We start from the raw sequence: 13852 nt of genomic DNA on the forward strand, positions 1-13852 counted from the left end.
TCTTGCAAGGTCTGTGGAGAGCATCTCCCAAAGCTGACACAGCACCAAGCGCTCAGGAGCCTGACGGCACCTTAATGAATCAGCGACCAACCCGTGACAGCTCTGCCGCGGACTCTTCAACGCTACGGTAGCAGGCAGAGGACTCGGCTACCAACCAGTAAATACATTCTGATCACGTCGTGCCAGATTTAAAGAAGCCTTTCTGTTAAGATGTTGGCTTTGCCAGAGACAGTGAAAGGAAATGCAGCATTGCCCATTTTAGGAAACAGATCAGAACAGATTCCTATTTTGAGATTCTGGAATTTCAGGTAAGATGCATTTTTTCACCTCTGAATTCAGACCTGCTGGTTTATACAATATTGTAGGGTTTCCTCACAGGGTATTTCTAGCTGTGCCAGAAATAAGAATATTAGAGAAGTTAGAGAAAAGCATAAAAGACTATTTTTTTCTAATGACGTTTCCAGGCAAAATTTTTCAGGTGGAAGCAGCTAAAAATGCTGTTCAAACTGAACTGTTATCTGACTTCTGAATAGTTAGAGTCACCTGTCACTAATGCAGAGACTAAGTTCTTGCTTTTTATAAAATGGGACCATTCAACGCTGTTCTGAACCGCACCAAATTCCTGCCTGCAGTAATCTGTGAAAGTGAGCTACACAGGATAATTATGATTTTGTAAAAGCACATTGCCTTTTTAGTGGCATAAGGGATCCTTACCCTGGCACCCAGCGTGCCTTCTGTATTGCCATTTATCATATCCAGATCTGAATCACTGATCTCTGCCACTGCTCATTATTTTCCTCTCCTCTGTTGTGTAGCACTAACCCTTTCACTGGTCTCTTCACCTAGAGGTCTTTTCTGCTGTGTAACAGTTCTCGTTGCCTATCTCAAAGTCCTTTCTATTATCATTTAATGATTTTACTGATTTTTAACTCAACTGTCAATTACTCTGGTCCTAAAAAAACTTTGGCTGTGAGAACTGATAAAAAGGGACAGAAGACTACTTCAACCAAGAGACAACTTTATTTTTCCAGTTCTCTTCCATTTCACTTCCTTCATTTTAAGTGAAACATATATAATAAAGACAAATGATACATTTTCTGTTAGCAGATACCACTTCACACCCTCCTTTCTCTTTCCTTTTTAATATCATCAAAAGTGATGTACTTCAATTCTTTCAGGCATACTCTGATGATATTGTAATATGCAGTTTATTGAAAAATCAAATGGCTTTTTTTTTTTTTTTTTAAATGTCAGCAGCACTCTGCAGTTTCCCTACTGAAAAGCAACATTTAATTTTTGAGTTGTGCATTTGCAGCAGTTGCTGTGGGTGGAGAGTCTTGCTTATTTGGTTGGTTTTTAGAACACTGTACTGTCATGGCAACTGTACTGAGGGTGAATGCGTCTGGAGGTAATTTATATATGTCATATTGACTGCAGTAACATTTGTTTGTACCATTTAAACTTTTCCAGCCACTGGGCAAAGGCAAAGTTAGCCTTTTGATACCCAGAGGCAGTTCCTCTTTAGTAAAAGCACCAGGAGGACACTGCTCCTTTGCCCAGACGGGGCAGATCCTGCTGCTGAGAGGATGGTGTTGTGTATGACACTTGGAGCTGCTCTACTTTGCACCTGTGCAAATTGAGCAAATCGACTGAAAGATTCGCGCACACTATGGCTTTAAAAGGGACTAAGTCAGGCTGCTGACGCGGTTTCAAGCGTAGCATCGCCTGCCTCCACGGGTCCTTCTCCAACTACCCTGTTGCCCACTGATCATCTGCTATAGCATAGCTCATCATGCATACCTCTACTGCGAATACTCCATTACACAACTGCAGGGAGAAAAAGGCTAAAAAAGAACCATACTCTTCCAGAAAGAGACTTTCTCCATGTGATCAGCAGATATAAAGAGATGCAGGTGTATGGTTATTATATCAGGGTCTATGGAAAGCACTTGCAGAAATGCTTTTGTAGCTAGGACTTCTACCCTGGCAAAACCACAAGGATCTAGTCATCTTTGCTGACGTGCTAGCACACAGTATTTTTCCTTCTTTTTCCAGAAAACAGTAAATTAACTGAGGTTTCGTTTTAAGTTTCTACTCTTGGCTCTTCCCAGATCTCACTTTGTCTAACACAGGGTTTTTATAAAGCACTTTTTTTTAATCTGTCCGGGAGCAGTACTAGAGAAGCACTGATTACAGTTGGACATGTTCTTATATCGCAAAAAGCCGTGCTTTGTACTGTCTGGAATTTGGTTTGGAGATGGCCTGCACACACCTAACTGTCGTGTGCAAACACATTCCTGCGTAGATGCAGCCTAAACAAACGTGGCATTTTCTCAGCTGTACTCTAGTGGGAAGGAGAGAGCATTCAGTACTACCAGGGACATGGCTGAGGACACATGGGAGATGGTGTGCCACAGAGCGCTCCACAGCGCAGAGCAGCAGCTCCAAAACTGGCTGTCCTACAAAGCTGCTTAGCATATAGCAAGCTACCATGGACCAGCTGGTAGGTGGGATCTTGCCTTTGTTCAAGGCAGCAACTGAAGGCAAAGCAGGAACAACAAAAACATGCACAAGGAAAAACAGTTCAAGTGTCCATTCAGAACGCGCTACTTTGCCTTACAAAGTTGTAGTGCAATGCTCTTCAGAGGATAATCCTGCCTGGTTGCTGTTCTGAACAGTGCTTATCAGAAGCACTTAAAATTTTCCCTCCTGCTACAGTACATACTTTTTAATGCAAATGCTTTTAAGCACACTTCAGAACTTTGGCTGGAAGCATTTTTTGATATTGTAACTTGATCCCTTTCTAAGTAAACCAAAAGAGCTATGAAACCTTGAATTAAAATTAGGCAAGGAGGATTAGAAGTCCGATAAATTTATCTAGCCTCATCTTGCTGCTAGGGAAAAAAAAATCTTACACTTTTTGAATACATGTGATTGCAGCCATCATTATTTCACTGATAGGCTTCACAGCAGCATTGCGTTCAGAGGAGCTATCCCTTTGCATTGTAGATGACAAACAGAAGAACAACGTGCTGTCCGCTCAGAACCTGGCCGCCAAGGCACACGTTAGCTGACTCCTCCATCGGCCAAGCCTCATCTCAAAACACAGTAGAGACTAAGGAGCATCATAATTTCCCAGTCGGAATCTCAAATAGCTAACACACACACCTATCTTTCTTTTATACTGGACAGGCTCTTTTGGGAATAGCTCACAAGTTTCCGGTAGCCCGATGTTATGAACAACTAGTGAATCAAATGGCACCTATGCTGATAGACGCTATTTCTTCAGCTAAATTAGCGCAGTAACAATCTACAGTATCTAATTATAGATAATTTTCTGTTCATCTGTCTAGGTACTTCTGACCCTTTTACTGTAATTCCTGAGCTCTCAGAACATTGATCAGAGATTTTCAATAATTTAATTCTAAGGGTCGGCTCTTTAGCTGGTGTAAATCAATGCAATTTCTTTGGCTTCAGAGCTGATCAGAATAGAGTTGTGTTAATTTCTGCAGTGGAGAAAGTGGTCTTAAACAACTTAAAGCATGCTTCTGCATCTTAGCCTGTCACACCTGCTCTAAAGTCTGTTAGCTGAAAACAGATGCAGGATAAAAACATCCACAGTTACCAGTGGAATGATGATAAGGCGTTGTCAGACTATTTGGAGAAAGTGTAGAGGCAGAGATAAACACAAATATTTTTTGGATGCTACTCAGCCCTATACAATTGAGACCAGCATACATGAACTTTAACAGCAGCAATGAAACTGAATCAGGTCTTAAAAACTGTCTGACTTGCAAAAGGAGAAGGCGCTTGCTCCTGCCTTGCGCCAGCCCCATTGAGCAATCTAGCCTGAAAAGAGGTCACACAAAAGGAATTCAAGCTCAATTGACAAAAGATTGAGCTGAACTTTAATATATTTTCGGCTTGGAAGTTTTTGAGCTTTGTTTTTGATTGCTGCTTAAGATAGAAAGAAGTTACATAAGTAAATGAAAATGGGAATGAGTGGAGACTTTTATTTGGTAGCGCATGTTTTAGGAAGAGGCATAAGCGAATATCCACAAAAATTTAAATCAGACACTGAAACAAGGACTACAGTGAACAGATGTTTCTTTGCCAGGACTGTGGATTTCAAGAGTGCACCCCAATTGCAAGTTAAGCAAAAGCCATAATATTTTCTTTTCTGAAAAACACTAAGCCTTTTCTCAACGCTTGCCTGGCTCCACAGAGAAGTGTTTGACTGAGAAACCAGGAACTTATGGGGAGATGCCAGCTTTTGTTACAGGAGGTTAAAGGTTCCCTAGAGCACAAAGACACTTTTCTTCCCTGGACGATCCTGTCATGGTATACATCAGCATAACTAACAGCCTGGCAAAGCTCAGAAGTAAGTACTCAAGAGATACTTGGTGAAATTTGAAAAGAAAATTTTTTCAAACAGTCATGAGCTTTTGTCTATAAGCATCTACATGTCAACATTTGTCAATAGAAATCTACTAAAAAAACCTAGCAAGATCTTTGCTTTCTTTTAAAGCAATATGTAGAGTAACTCGCACAGCTTTCTATATAAGTACAGAACCCCAACATATCCTTCCAAAATAATGCCTTACTTTGTGTTGCAAAGAGATTAATAATTACTCTTATCCATAGTGAGCTGATGCAATTTCATTTGCGTTCTATACACCCACGCTGCTGTTTCCTTCTGATCTACGTGTGCAGCTTAGCTACTGTTCTGCTGAAAAGCGAGCATCTGATAATACCTTCCTGAAAAGATGCCTATACCGTGGCTGCCCGCTCCAGTCAGTGACAAAGAATGGAGATGTCAGCTGTTTACAAAAGAAAATAAAGAACTTAATGTTCCAAACATCCCAAGAGAAATAACTTCATCATAAAGGTATTTTTTGTGCATTTCAGTTAAGAGAATGAAAAGAGTAACACTGAAGATCTGATACCAGCTTCTGCTTAATCAATCATTCTCATGGGATTGTTGTCTTTAAAGTGTGTAATTATAAACAACAGATGGAGACATGCTTAGGTGGGGGGGAGGAGAAAGTCACCCTGATGACAAGCATTTACTGTCTGGATCTGAACCAACCTTTTTTTTCCCCCACCTTGATATTTCAGGCTTCAGCATCAGCTGTTAAGTCCAGCAGAATACAATAATGGAACTATCCCTGGGTCTGCGCAAACCCCGTCGGCTACCTGGGAACCTCATGGCCGTGTGGATGTGACGCACCAGGCTACTACATTTGCTACTGATATCCAGAGAGAATACTTTTCGTGGGGAGAAGGCGTTAAAGTGATGGGCTGAACTTATGGGAGGAACTAGCACCAATTCAAGCGGTGATTCAGGGGCCGTTTGGAAGGCGTGAAGGCCTAGTTTCAGTAAGGGCATGGCCAAAGCTTTCTTCAGGCTACAGAAGTTTCTTCGGCGGGCTCAATTTCTGCTCTTTTTCCTCACAGCAGCTTACCTGATGGCTGGTAGCCTTCTGCTGCTACAGCGGTCTCGCTTGGTTATCCAGCAAGGTTCGCGTGGGACCTCCGCTAATCAGGCTCTGCCGGTTTTGGACGTGATGACAGGGGTTGGAATAGGGGTAGACACGAGGACTGTGCAAAACCCTCGCCCAAGCCCCCGGCTCCTGGTGGGCATGGACATGCTCCAGGAGTCAGCTCTGGACCAGAGGCACAGCCCACGGTGGCTCATGTCCCGCAACTCGGAGCTAAGGCAGTTGCGGAGAAGGTGGTTTCACAGGTTCATCAACGAACAGGAACCCGCGCAAACAAAAAGATCTAAAGTGATGGAGCATACTGCTGAGAACAAAGGTAAGGGATATTACCCCTCTACCCCATTTTCTGACATGCATGTAAACTGCACTCCTAGGACCATTTCAGGCAAAGATTAGTAAGTATCATAGAGACTTCTTGCAGAAATGCATTCCTTCCAGCTCTTCATCACTTCCAAACTAGTTAAGTTCGTGCACAGGCCAAAGTAAAATTCAGACATGCCTGTTCATGCTGAGCTGTAACTTCCTCCAAAAGTGTTTTTATTGAATTGAACGGAAGTCCAGGTAGTGAAATATGCTTCCCTCATTTAAATTACTTTCTCTTCAAACAGGCAAAGGTGAACACCATTTAATTGATTTTATTTGTCAGAACTGGGGAAATTTAAAAAGTGGGTTTTAAGTAAACTATCCAGAAGCACACAGTATCTTCAGTTTACAGGTGCCTTCTGCTGGTGAAGTTTTCCAGCATATACTAAATTCTGCTGTTGCAAACACACCTGTTGTTCCTGAACTGCCCCTGTGATATCTCTGCTAACCTGCTGTCTTTAGAGGAGCAAGAGGTAGGTCAGTATAACCTCTTCTTCCCTTACTGCGTGCTGAAGCAGCACCACGAGGAAACGAGAGCTCCTGGAACAGACAACTCCTGGTGTTTGACGAGTTTGCTGGAAATTAGCAACAGCCCAGCAGACCGCAAGGGAATTTGCATCACTGCACAGGGGAGGTCCAGTGCCGTGCATTAGCGGCCAGAGCACAAGCTACAAAACTGTACATTTTCCAGGCTTCATGATTTAATGATATCTTAAATGGAAAGCCATTCAGGAGTGACAGAAATCTGAGTTCACTTCACTGTGAGTCTGACTTTGCTACTATAACTGCTACTAACAAATACATGCATAGATTTAATTCAGCAGGAAAGCTTTAGAGAAACTAGTATCCAGGGCAAGTAAAGAAGCAGAACAGGAGTCTGTAGATGTTCACACTTCTGTGTGGCTTTATACCCTTGTGACCCACCACCCACCTGCATCACCCTGGGAGAGCTCTGGCTGCCACCCCCCCCAACCAAGCCCACGATGGGCGCCGCGTGAGCCCCGACACCCATGGTGCTGGGCATTACGCAGCCTTGCCGCTCTCTGCAGCGGGGCGTCAGAGCCCTCGCCCTGCAGACCCCGTTCGAGGGGGCCGAGTGTCTCCAGCAGGGAAGCGGCACCTTCCAAGTGTGAGTGGGCAGAGAGGGAAGCAGACACCTCACAAGGTGCTGGGTGTCACCGAAGGCCACAGCACCCCACCAGCACTGCTCTGCAGCGCTGAAGAAGGCTCCACAGCAGGATGAACTCTCACCCATACACTTCTCATGCCACCATCATCGTGCCTCACGGCTAAAAAAAAATTGTCATCGCATAACGCCATAAAGCTTTCCTTCGTAACAATCTGAGACGAAGCACTCATTGTAACTGAGGGGCATGTGTGAGAAGATAGGTTCAAGTGCTGTCTTTGATCCATTGCTTGTTAGAAGCAATGGTTGCTCTTTGAGATGTTTCACTAGCAATAAGTAAAGGAATGGGATCTGAACCGCTAGACATCACATTATTCAACAAAATAAAGAGCAGTTTAGTAATGTTACCCAAAGAAAGGCGCCTCTTCTGAAAAAAATCCCACAAAAAAGGTTCCATCGATTTACTCCTACTGAATGAATTTTCGGAAGTGGAAACAAGAGGTTGTTATTGATGGTGTATGATAGATGAGTCATACAGCGTGAGTCAGGCAAACTATAACAGCTGGAAGTATCTAAAGCACCAAGCAGAGACTTCCAAGACTACTCCCCAGGCACTTCATAAAATCCCACAGCTAGCAGATTTTGGTGGCAGAGAACAGAGATTGCCAAGTGCAGATGCTCCCCAGAGAACCCAAATGCATTTCAGTGACTTGCCCTGCACACAAAACCAGGGTGTTCAAGGTCCAGCGGTAGCTTCTGGACTAGCATGAAACACGTGGTCACAGCTGCTCTGTGCCACACATTGGTGACCAAGCTGAAACTGCACACCGAAAGCCTGGCACACAGGAGTGGAAATAAGCTTTGTGGAAGAGCCCTGTCTGACCACACTACACATGCAACCCACTCTCCACAGAACAGAACATGCATCTTCACTTCAGCAAATAAATTTACTAAAGGAGGTGGCGACTAACGTTAGTAAGTAAACAGCTGGGGGCAGAAAAGAACCACCTGAACCCTACAAGATGCCACTTTTTTATCTGTACACCTCATAAAAGCAGTATTTAATATATCCAAAGGATTACTTTTTCATTCTTTTGCAAGCAGCACATGCCCTGTTTTTGATGGCCCAGCAGGGGTTGATGTTTTAACCCAGAGGGGCACATCCAGGGTGCTGCTCGGTCAGGATCGTTGTTCCACGTGAGCTGATTCGTGGGGATGAGGGAGGAGAGGCCTCCCTGAAACAGGTCCTCTTCTGCTCGCTTCCCCCAGAGGCCCCGTGATTTGTACTTCCATGCTGCACGTGTTCTGGCAGCCCAGGTAGCCTCAGTGGGTTTCAAGGCACCCTCTGAAATCAGCCTGGCTTGCTGAACTCAGAAAGCGCCCCTAAGCTCTTCTGGCTTTGTTTCCTCCTGAATCCAAACTGTATAAAGACAGTAAGTTTGAATTTCCATTGACTATAGCTGCTTGGGGTGCTCTAGTTCCCCTCCGTTTTAGGGCTTTTTTTCCCTCCCCGATTAACAAAAGAATAGACAACAAGTACAAAATATGGTGAATGTTTGTGTGCTACTCTAATACCTGGCAGAGTATGAACCTGTTCTACCACAGAGTTCCTGAATGACCTTAAAAACTTCAATTAAAAACAGACAGATTAATTTTGAAAGTTATCCATAAAAATCAGTTAAAGCTAAAGCCCATATCAACCATTAATCTAGTGCCATGCTCAGGTTATAATTGCTGACTGAGGAGGAGCCAAAGGGGCTACTTATTGCTACATCCCACTGAATTATGCCGATTCAAATGTGCATCATTTGAATATCTGACTGAAAATGAAGTATCATTATTAATAACCATATTGTTAACAAGCATTAGAATGTCTTTGGAAGTTATTATCAATTTAAAATTACCTCTCCATATAATACATGTTATCTCTCCCCCCACCGCCCCCTTTTCCTAGTAAGCTTGCAGGCTGTTATTTCATTATGGATCCCTTCCAAGGTATAATGAAATCCTCTGTGGTTATAATGCATGTTAAAGATTCAGCTTTGCCCTGAGGTTCCCTTTCAGTAAAGCAGCACATTGCCTTCTTTGTGCGTTCTTCATCAATATCCTTCTAATGACGCGTGGGCTTCCTGATGCAGTCAGCCGACACGTCCGCTCTACACCTGTCTGAGCATTCAAGCAGCCTGCAGGCCTGATCCCCTACGGGCTTCCTGGGGCCAACTGTTAACCTAAAATAAATACGTTGGCATGTGTGCCTGCTGCTGCATATTGTAAACACCAAGTTCACTTTGCCTTGCTCTCTGTCCACCCAGAACAAAGTGACCTTGGGCAAGAAATTCATCTCTCTTTCTTTCTGGACAACTCTAGCGCCCACTTGCACTTTTAAGTTGTTCAGGGCAGAGACCGCATCTTATTCTGGCCAGGGAGACTGGAAAATACTATTAGTTCAACAAATACAGATAGCAATTTGTTTGGTAGCAAATGAAATTTTTCTGTTAAGAATGCTACCAGCCTATGGGACATTTTATGTTGTTTCACTTAGACAGGTTATGCCATTGCACAGAATTTCAAAGATGACAGCTACCGGACCACTGTCACTGACGCGACATTTGGTTCCAAAACCGTGGGGTCTCCCAAGGGTTCATTCATAAGTGGATGTGAAGGAGATACTGCTAGACATCTAACACAGGGCTCACAGAAACGTGAAAGGGATGCGGGGAAGAAATCAGATACAGTTTGCGTTAGTTTGTATTCCTTGGCCTCCAGAGTTGGAGGCTTTGGTCCCATACACTTTATTTTCATATGATTTATTTCCCTAGCTCTAAAATCTGTTAGAGTGGCTTGAAGTTTTTTTTCATGTTAATTCTTTCAAAATTTCATTTCTCATCATACATTCTCTTCCTGTCCACAGCTCATGCTATCTGAATTTTAACAAATTGTGATCTCAATACTGTTACTTCCAAAAATCAAATTTCCTTTCTTCCTTCATATTTTAATAATACGTACTTGTATATACACACTTGCTGTATAATAATGGGAATCTAGGTCATCCTTCCAATCATATATTACAAAAATACGGACTAGGTTTTATTGCATTTTGTTCATGACAACAAAATAAGAGGCTTAATGTAGGATGCAGTCTAACAGAAATATTTATCTTTCATATGTTCAGTAAAGCAAGACATTTTAAGAGATTCATTTGCACTGGAGAGAGCGTTTAATGCGATAGCTAGACAGTGCTGCTTAGTTAAGGCTGAAGTTATATTAAATGCTTATAACGGAAAGATAACTCTGCATACTCAAAGGAAATAGATTTTTTTTTTTAAATATTTCTCTTGCACCATCTTATTCTCAACTAGACATTTTCAAGAAAAGTTTGAGAAATCTTCTTGCATTTCTCCCAGGTCTATACTAGTTTAAAGACTACCGCGTCCTTTATCTTAGAAGACTGCAATGCTTTTTCCCCCCTCCCAGCTCTTACAGCCTGGAGTGTGCCCGTGCACTACATCTGCATTTAGCTAGTTTAGGAGAGCACGGAGGCTCCCGCGTGGGACACCAGGAGCACGCAGGGATGCCAGTGCAGCAGCTGCCACAGCCAGGACAGTGGCTGGAGGGAGAAGGACCCAGTGATGTGGAGGTGTTTTCAGGGATAAAAAGCCTGGATGACATAGAAAAGCAGAGTGCAAACAGGATCGTGACCAGGGTGGGAACAACAGGCCTGGCCCATATGAACCAGGGGAGGGAGCAGAGCAGAGAGCGCAGCCCACAGCAACAGTGACTCCAAGGAGAAAGGCAGTCTTGTCTAAAACAGTCTATATAGAGGAAAAGGCTGATCTCCTTCCCGTTTCTCTCCACTGCTCGTTTGGGCTTACTCCTTCAATAACATCTACGAGAGTTCAGCACCACCAACAGCCTGGCCTGCAGACCAGCCCAGCCTCCCAGCAGGTCATTGCTCCACACGCCGTTCCCAGCACTGAACTGTCATGGGAATGTCTTTCTTTTTCCCTGTCTTTAGCCTATGCACATTGCCTAATTCTGTGGTCTTTCATGCTCACAGGCACCTACATTGGATGCTTCAGTGATGATTCCAGGGAGAGGACATTGAAGGGAGCCGTGTTTTATGACTTAAGAAAAATGACAGTATCTCACTGCCAGGAAGCTTGTGCTGAGAGGTAAAGTGATATTTTTCATTGCAAGTTTTTTCTTTTCTGATAACAAGCTGAACTGGATTCAAAAGGAGAAAAAGCATGCATATGTTAAAAGAGATAGCATCTCTGAAAACCGCAATTATCTCATACCTGCAGGGATGGAGTGTCTCTGCAACCTTGCTTTAAATGGTCTATTTTCACTGCAGCCTATCCATAGATCTTTATTATAGCACGACTACTTGCAATGTATTTTCTGTTCAAATATATTTTCTGGTCAAAAATTACTGCTTTGACTGTTAAAAATTGCTCTCTAGCCCAAATCTGTGGCCTAAAATATAACACAAACTATAAACACACTAGTGGTCCCAGAAATGAGAGAACAGGACGACTGAGTGCATGGTTGCACGCGAGGCAGTTTCCCAGCGTGCCACAGGGAACCGGCGATCGCTGGGAAATAGTCACAGCGTGGTTTCTGCCACCTCACTACTGACCTGATTAGCTAAGGCAGTACGCAGGGTGGGGGTAATAATTAGTAACGGGGACAGGCCTACATTACATTATTTATACAAAAGACTTCTTGCTGCTCTGAAACGCGAGAGGGCAGGGAAAGGAAAAAAAAAAAAAGAAGCTATTCAGAGTTATTCCTGTGAAATTTACTTCCCTTCTTTTTGTAGAGCAATGCAGTATGCGTGGAGCCAACTGCATTAAGTGGCGCCTAAGTTACTGTTTAACCCTGTCATGGCGACTTTCAGATTTCCCAGGTCCACTTCAGTCATCTATAACCACACAAAAAGACTCCCTGAACCGGATCGTCTTTTAGGTGAAGAAAATGACACTCTCTTGACAGACCATCAAATCTTGTTAGATACTTTCTGAAGCCAGGCCCTGGTTTGGCGCAGGCCAGCACAGCTCCGAGTCCCACCTGAAGCGCTCTCGAGCGCCCTGGGTGGACGTGGTGCGTGCTTGCATTTGGCGCGACAAGGAGACCCAGGGGAACGCTTCACCTCGGGAAGGGCCCGAAAGGCTCCCCGTGCGGGCGCCAGACCGCTGCCGCAGGCCCGAGTCTGGTAACCACCCCGTGCCGACCAGACTGGATCCTCACTTCACACCGACCAGGAGCTATCGGTAACCTGCAGGCAACCGCTCACTGAAGCGGGCGTTGTAGCTGGGAAGCAGCTTAAAATACCTTGAGAGACGCAGCGAGCATTTTATCTGCTATTCAAGTAACAGACAAGTCTTTGTTTCGGGCATTTGAAAACCGCATGACCGGATCTAAAGTGCCCTATTTCAAATGGAACCTCTGAAACGGACTTTTCTTCTCTGTCACTCCAAATGGTCTGAAACATTTCTCGTAAAAACCTGAAGTAGTTGGTTTGGGCTTAGACGGTGTCACCTCACCCTGCGACACTGCCACTTCTGACACGCTAAGTGGGCCGAAGCCCGAGCAGCACCCGCTGCCGCCCTGCCCCGGAAAGCGGCCGCCTGGTGCCCAGGGCCGGCTGCCTTTCCGAAGCGGCGAGGAGGAAGCAGCGTACAGATTATCCCGAGGGACAGGTTCCTAAGTTTGCCAGGTAAAAGCTTATTCCCAAGTAGGGACGGCTGTACTTGAGCCGCTTTGTTTCGCGTCCCTGCAGAGCTTACACCTACGCTGGTTTAGAGTACGGAGCAGAGTGCTACTGCGGAAACAAGCTGCCCACCACCGCCTCGAAGCCGGAGGAGTGCAACAGCGAGTGCAAGGGGGAGAAGGGCTCCATCTGCGGAGGAGTGAACCGCCTTTCCGTCTACAGGGTGGAGGACCTACGGGCTGGAGCAAAGCAACGTAAGTGCAGGGGTGGCCAGAGAGAGCAGACTGCTCCTCTCCTTGGGGAGCGGTGTTTATCTCACGGGTGGGTAACATCACAGATGGCCTAAGCAAACGGGCTGTTCCCACTGCTCATCCCGCTCCACTGTTCACTGGTTTAGCACAGCAAGGGACAGAGGTGCTCGAAGGGCACAGTGTCCATTTGCTGCTGGTCTGGTAGCTGGTCCCTCCCCGGAGCAGCAGTCCTGCCTGCTACCTCGGAGCAGTGAGAGGTGTCCCACCTGGTTGCCTCCAGCTTGCTACATAAAAAGTTAGCATCCCCAGGGGAGCAAGTAAAATACAGTGCAGAGCAATTGCAATGTCAGCAGGATTTCATCAGAAAAAATATTCCCTTCTGCATTTGCTGCTAATGAGCAAAACCATGCGTTTGAGAAGCAACTCAAAAATTGGGTGCTCTACAATGGCAGAAAAATATACATACCAATACCATTCCAAGCTCTAGAGTTATCCTAAACAAAGTGAATACTGTGCTACTGTGCAGGAGAATATACAGATTCTCCGGAGAGAAGCACACCAGTATCTAAGTGAGATAGTGTTTGTCATTCAATTAGCTATCATGGGAGATGCAAAAGATATAAGCTTTATGTTGGCCCAAAGGTTTCAAATAGCTAAACAGTTGAGTAGTCTTTACTTTTGGCAAGCTCACAAGACCCTACGGATACTATTTGCTGAACACAAGCACCAAGACCTTAGGTTCCACCAGTACTGGTGGTATTTCATTTCTTTGTAAAGACAAGTCAAAGTCTGTGCAATAATCCACCCAGCTACACATAAATTATATATCAAAGGTACACAGACCTAAATTGCTAGTGTCAGGCTGACAGGCACATTGGCAGGTTTCCCAGGACATGCA

At 44.5% G+C, this 13852-nt stretch overlaps 1 protein-coding gene across 8 annotated transcripts in view; it reads left to right on the plus strand.

The window, feature by feature from the left end:
- Positions 1-13852, plus strand: part of WSCD1 (WSC domain containing 1) — a 35616-nt gene that overhangs the window by 5028 nt on the left and 16736 nt on the right. For 2 of the 8 annotated variants that reach the window (XM_068909473.1, XM_068909481.1), the window contains exons 2-4: positions 5119-5817; positions 11048-11162; positions 12773-12957. In XM_068909473.1, coding sequence (XP_068765574.1) covers positions 5388-5817; positions 11048-11162; positions 12773-12957 — 730 coding nt within the window. In that variant the 5' untranslated portion in view covers positions 5119-5387. Of the gene's footprint in view, positions 1-4225; positions 4382-4644; positions 4889-5118; positions 5818-11047; positions 11163-12772; positions 12958-13852 lie in introns of all 8 variants that reach the window. The other 6 variants (XM_068909477.1, XM_068909479.1, XM_068909478.1 and 3 more) reach the window with 6 other exon arrangements.

The sequence above is a fragment of the Struthio camelus genome, chromosome 16, assembly GCF_040807025.1.
Source record: "Struthio camelus isolate bStrCam1 chromosome 16, bStrCam1.hap1, whole genome shotgun sequence".
Classification (NCBI taxonomy): domain Eukaryota; kingdom Metazoa; phylum Chordata; class Aves; order Struthioniformes; family Struthionidae; genus Struthio; species Struthio camelus.